The 6,928-nt window shown below is 38.3% G+C and overlaps 1 protein-coding gene across 1 annotated transcript in view; it reads left to right on the top strand.

The window, feature by feature from the left end:
- Positions 1 to 6,552, top strand: part of LOC106874572 (dynactin subunit 6) — a 41,244-nt gene extending 34,692 nt beyond the window's left edge. The window contains exons 6-8 of the mRNA XM_014922349.2: positions 1,625 to 1,767; positions 4,310 to 4,470; positions 5,232 to 6,552. Coding sequence (XP_014777835.1) covers positions 1,625 to 1,767; positions 4,310 to 4,393 — 227 coding nt within the window. The 3' untranslated portion in view covers positions 4,394 to 4,470; positions 5,232 to 6,552. The remainder of the gene's footprint in view (positions 1 to 1,624; positions 1,768 to 4,309; positions 4,471 to 5,231) is intronic.
- Positions 6,553 to 6,928: the final 376 nt, after the last annotated feature.

The raw sequence follows: 6,928 nt of genomic DNA, 5'->3' as shown, positions 1-6,928 counted from the left end.
CCTGCAATTATGTTGTTTACAAATTTGAGTCGAACAATAACGAGGATAGCTGTGTCACATGTTTCGGGACACTGAATATAACGCATCTACTATTCAATACTAGAATAAAGCCGAAAAATTATTGACAAGAATTCCAGAAATGATTCTATTGTATATTTTCATAACCATATCAAATAAATATTAAAAAAAAAAAAAACAGTCCTGAGAAAAACAAACAAGAAAAAACCCTAACCTAAGCTGCCCTCCCTCCACAACCAACCCTGTTTTCTGATATAGCTGTATGTCTTTTAGTTTATAAACAACAAATTATTTTCTCTATTTATGTAATTATATACCATGATTAAGTATTACAAGGCCATCGTTAAATGCCTCAAAGTTAGGATAATAATGACAATAATAGAAATAATTAACTGGGAGAATAACAATCTAACAATAATTAGTTGTAGTAAGCCCTTTTCATTCATCCTGTCATGTGAGTTAAGTTGTAAATAAAGGGAAATACTATGTGAGGCAAAAATATATGATCATTTAATATCCTTTCCCACTATAGGCACAAGGCCTGAAATTTTTGGAGAGAGCAGGGTTGTCGATTTCATCAGACCCCTGTATTCAACTCGTATTTATTTTATCGACTCGGAAAGGATGAAAGGCAAAGTCGACCTCAGCAGAATTTGAACTCAGGACTTGAAAATGGACAAAAATGCTGCCAAGCATTTCCTCTGGTGTTCTGACGATTCTGCCAGCTTGTGTGTTCGTAGTTCCACAAAATAAATCCCTTCTCTTATTCAATACAAAGACAACTGGTGTTGGCGTGTGTATGTTCCTGTAACTTAGCTGTTTGGCCAAAGAGACCGATGAAATATGTGCCAGGCTTAAAGAAAAAATGGGATCGATTCATTCAACAAAAATTCTTCAAGGTGGTGCCCCAGCATGGCTGCAGTCTAATGACTGAAACAAGTAAAGAATTGAATTATTATTATTGAGTGAGAGAGTAGTGCATGCCATCAAAGTGACACTGGAGTACAAATATACAAAGCCCATTATACCCATCATGACTACCTGTCTGATAAGGGTACACCAGGCACATGCATCATAACCATATGTGTGCAAATGGTGATCTCATATCAAAATAAACAGCGCATGAACTTGCAGGTGGGACTCAGAATTTTCTTCAGGTTGGGTAGCCCATCCCTCTCAAAAGGTCCTTGAATAAAGGTTGTTTAAGGATGATGAACAAAACATCCATGTTTCCAGAGGTGAGTTATTCAAGCCCCAAAGAATTCCTCTCAACACATGACTATGATGCTCCCCCACTACTTCTGCTCGTAATCAGAGATGCACATATCGTCAGCCACCAAGGGACATGCTCAACTGGTTAAGGTCAAACAACTGACAAGCAAATCTGTGGTATTGAGCAGAACATTTGCTGTAGCCCATCTTTTTATACCAAGACAAAACAATGTCCATGATAACACTTCCAATCAATTAAGATCAGAAGCCATGAGAGCCACTGCCTGGAACTACGTCAGGGCATCATCATCATCATCATCATCATTATTATTATTATTATTATTATTATTATTATTTATTATTATTTTTTAAATTGTTGTTGTTGTTATTGCAGCTAGCGTTGGCCGGAACACTGAATTAACATCTGGCTGTATTGTTGGGGCCAAATGTTGTCTGAGCACCAATGAATGTCTACAGGAGAACACTGTAATTTATGGCCAAGAATGCAGGCGGCGTGTACAGCAGGAACATCCTTTCGTGAGTTTTTCTTCTGTCGATATTTTTTTCTTTAAGACAGTGTATCTAAGACTATATCACCCCCTGTTTTCGTAAAGTGTGATTTGAGAGCTGTTTGGCTGCTATTTTTTGCCGTTTGTGTAGTATTAGTAGTAGTAGTAGTGGTGGTGGTGGTAGTGGTTTAGCCCGAGGTTGACTTATGGCTGAAGGTAGTCCAGCTGTGACAATCCCATCTTTTACTCAGACCTGCTGTTATCACACAGCTCCAGGTCGGTCCCGATCCAGTGCAGCAATGTTCAAAGACAATCCTTTCCAGATGTGACCACCCTCACCCTTTATTCGAAAGACAAGTGCGTCTCTAATACCGCATACATTGCCAAACCCAACGCGTCCTTCCCCGTTTCCAGAGACAGTGTCATTTCAGTGAGGTTTAGCTCCTATTTCTAGCATGTCCGTTGACCACGCGTTCAGGCTGACTTCATTAATTCTTTGGCAGCACCAAAGACCAAAATAACGCTCACTTCCTGTTTCTGTTTCTATTTTGGTAAAAGAATGACCTCTGTCACCCTTGCCACCCCTTCCTCTCACCCCCACCCCACTCCCCCACCCTCCACCAGAACCTGAGATAATCTTGGAAGGGAGGTGTGGGGAAGGGGACAAAACGATTTGGTATTTTATCTCAAGAAGTACACAGCCTTGACCTTTCCTCTCTCTCTCTTATCTTTTCTCCCTCTCTCTTCTCTTCTCTTTCACTCTATCTAAGTCCCTCTCTCTTGTTATCTCTCTTTCTTCGTTATTATCTCTCTCTCTCTCTCTCTCTGCCTCTCATGCACTTTATCAGGTATTGAGGTTTATTTCCGGAAAATACCACCACTGCCACCATCATCACCATTGTCATACCACTCCTGGTATGATATCTGTAACACCACCACCACCACCATCACTGCATCCACCACCACCACCATAGCTACCACTGTCACCACTACCAACACTATATTCATCACCACCACCACCACCACTACCATGTTCACTTCTACCACCAATACCTCCACTGCTACCACTCACCAGTCGCTAACACTAGCACCATCCCTAACACCACCACCACCACCACCACTCACCACCCCTCATTACCCTCCACTCCAATATGTTGGATATGTTTATATATTTTTAAATGTGACCTTTGGAAGGTGTACAGGAGAGGCCGAGTGGGGGGGACGCAGAAGGCAGAGGAGAGACTGGCCAGATGGTTTCAGCATGGTAAATGATAAAGCAGTAGTAGTGGTGGTGGTAACAGTCAGAGGAGCAAATGCTAGTAATAATGATATTGGGGATGGTGTTGATGACGGTGTGATCATGTCGATGATGATGTTCTTTTACCCCAGGTCAACCCATTGACTTGTGGTGGTTAACACATGTTCCTGTTATCAACTTGTATTTCCTTCAGTGTGGTGCCAACCAATTCAATCTCCATGCTGTCTATAATAATAACAACAACAACAATAATAATAATAATAATAATAATAATCCTTTCTACTATAGACACAAGGTCTGAAATTTTGGGGGACAAGGGACTAGTCTATTACATCGACCCCCAGTGTTTTACAGGAACTTAATTTATTGATCCCGAAAGGATGAAAGGCAAAGTCGACCTCGGTGGAATTTGAACTCAGAACGTAAGGACAGACGAGACACCGCTAAGCATTTTATGCTGTATGCTAACAATTCTGCTAGCTCGCTGTCTTAATACTAATAATAATGATAATAATAATAATAGTAGTAGTAGTAGTAGTAGTAGTAGTCCTTTGTGATATAGACACTAGGCCTGAAATTTGGAAGGCACTGGTTGGCTGAACATTTGGTAGGAGGCTGGACAGAATCTGTTTCAGTATTTAAAGAGGAGTTATTTAACATTGCATTTAGAGATTTGTACCTAGATTCTTAAGTTGAGCCCCTGTGAAAGGTTGAAATTGCTCTTTCCAGCATTTGAGGTTTGATCTTATAAATAGCTGTGAAGTACCCCTTCAATGACCACCACTATCATCATTATTGTCTTACCATGGCAAACTTTGTAACATTGTACCACAGCTTGTAACATTGTGTCATAGTTTGTGACGTGCCAAAGTATGTAACATTGTGCTGCAGTTTGTGAAAATGTGTCAAAGTCTGCAATATTGTGCCAGACATTGCCACCTTGTGTCAGAATGTTTTGTGGAAGAGCATGATGTTATTTCAAAGTTTATGACGTTGTGTGTCTGTAATGAAATATCCAAATTTATGACAATATCATTGATTACGATGTCCCAGATTTTATGATGTTATACCAAACCTTATGACTTTGTTCTTTACTTTATCTTGTTTCAAAGTTTAAGTTCTTAAGACAAAATCTTTTGCCTTATTCCTAAATTTATAATGTCATTTTAAAGTTCACAACTTAATTCCTGTTTGTGACATCGTTTCAAAGCCTCTCATGTTATACCAAAGTTTATGACATTCTTCTTAATGCTATGAACTTCTGCCCAAACTTAAGACTTTGTACCAAATTTCAAACGTATTTATTTCCCAGGCACAGACTCTGCAGTTGGATTTCCTCTCCAAACTTCTGCCAAGTTTCCATCACATCAGAAAACCAACCAAAGTTGCAAACTAATTATTCCTCCACTCACCCACCCCACACGCACATGGAGGGTATGTGTGTGTGGTGGTGGGATATCCTCTTAAATTATGGTAAGTAGATGTCTATGGCATCCATAGACGCATAGGCTCATGCATACAGATGCATATTATGCTTTGTATATACGTTCATGTAAATCATCGCTTGACAACTGATATTGGTGTGTTTACGTCCCCTTAACTTAGCTGTTCAACAAATGGGACTGATAGAATAAGTACTAGGCTTACAAAGAATAAGTCGTCGACTCGATTTCTTTGACTGAAACCCCTTTGAGGCAGTGCTCCAGCATGGCCGCAGTCGACTGGAACAAATCACAGAATAACAGAATTCATTTGAGATTCTGCTAACAGTTAACGACTTTTACAGTTCTCTTCTACGGCTCTCTTCTCTTTCACCTTGAGCAAGGTACATAACTCTACTTTCTCCTCCGCCTCTTAACACAAAAACAAACTAACAAACAAACAAACAAAATATTATTATCATTATTATTATTTTTATTATTATTATTATTATTATCTTCTGGTTTTCTGTTCTGAGTTCAAATTCTGCAGGGACGACTTTGCTTTCATCCTTTTGGGGTTGATGAAATAAATACAATTTGGTTACATCTGCTGTGGTTGATGTAACCAACTGACCCCCTCCCCTAAAATTGCCTGGCCTTGTGCCAAAATTTTGAAATCATCATCATCATCATCATCATTATTATTTGACAGTGTAAGGAATTACGAGGAATATTCTTATTAATTTAATCATTATTACTTTTATTATGTATTTGTAATCAAAATATTTACATAATTACATTTTGATATTTCAGGAAACGGCCTCCACTTTTCGAATCCGAGTTTCTATTTATTGTCTTCAATGGCAGAAGCTGATTTCTTCTGGATTTTAAACAGCCAGGACATTTGAGGGTGGCTGAAGGGAATGGAACAACAGAAAACAAAGACAACCACCTTAATGTCGATGGCAAACTGAGCAAATACATACTTGTCTCGCTTGCTTTAGATATATGTGTATGTGCATGTATGTATGTGTGCGTATGTATGTATATATCTATATGTATGTATCTATGTCTATATATATATATATATATATATATATACACATTATATATATACACACACATACCTGTGTTTATATATATACATACATACATATGAATATATACATACATATATATCTATTTGTGTATCTGTCTGTATATATATATATATATATATATATATGCACATGTATCTATATACATACATACACATGTGTGTCTATATATATATATGTATGTATGTATGTTTGTATATGCATACACGTCTATGTATACATGAACATGTGTTTTATCTGAAAGTCTTGTCTCTTGTCATGCATGACCTTTCCCTATATCAGTAGACCAACATATATATAGTGATATGAGAACGTACATACATACATAAACATATGTCCAGACACATACATGCTGCCATACAAACTTACACACATGCACACACAGACTCTCACACACACACACACACTCACACGTGTTGCTTTGCTGTTTGTTTTGTTTTGTCTTATTTATTTATTTACTCTTGTTGAATATGTATAAAAATCATTAATATATTTCTGGACACTAATGTTTTGTCGATCTGTTCCCGTTCCCCCATCTGCTCCACCTCACCACTTACACGCACACACACACACACACACACCCTATATTACACATACATACACACCAACATACACAACCCTACACACAGTACCTATCCACCACAGCCCAGGGCAAATATGCCACGTCACCCTCAAACACTACCCCTTTCTTTTTCCTCACCATTTACCCCATACACTTTATTCCACCCCCACCCCCCAACACACACACCTTCGTTCTGTTAGTCTCACCTGCTCAGGTGTGACATATTGAAATCTGTTACTGCTTCTCCTCCTCCTCCTCTTCTTCTTTTGCGAAGACCCCAAATATGGGTCAATGGAACAAAGCGTTATATTGCCAAGAACCAGGCTGTTAATATGGAATCCAAAGACACAGTCTTAGGCATTCAACCAGCAGAATATTTCTGGATAGAAATATGCCAAGGACACTCAAACAACTTTATTTACCCAGGAAAAGACAAAAAAAAAAAATAATAATAATAAATTTAATTGTGAAATCACTGCTGTTGTTGTTGTTGCTATGCATTAATCCATTGCCATATTGTGGTTTATTATTTAAGCTTACATCGATTCCACCGTGGTGTTGTTTTGCATTTATAATAAAATAAATATACACTAATTATAAAAATAATAATAAAAAAAATACAGTACAGTACTGTTTCTACTTCGCAGATTTTCATGTCGTTGGGGGTTTTGGAATGTAACACCTGTGATAGTCGAGGGATTACTGTAAAGTCATAGGTTGGTTCCTGATCCTGCAGAATTATGAAGGAAAGTAAACCGTTCCATTCATGGCCATCCATCCTTGAGGGATTTGTAGTCTAATGGATAGACCCCCCCCCCTCCTCCAGTACTTGTTTCATTTTAAAAGGCTGG

The sequence above is a fragment of the Octopus bimaculoides genome, chromosome 23, assembly GCF_001194135.2.
Source record: "Octopus bimaculoides isolate UCB-OBI-ISO-001 chromosome 23, ASM119413v2, whole genome shotgun sequence".
In the NCBI taxonomy this organism is placed as follows: domain Eukaryota; kingdom Metazoa; phylum Mollusca; class Cephalopoda; order Octopoda; family Octopodidae; genus Octopus; species Octopus bimaculoides.
The sequence above is the reverse complement of the archived record's forward strand: the minus strand, read 5'-3'. Positions and strand labels throughout refer to the sequence as shown.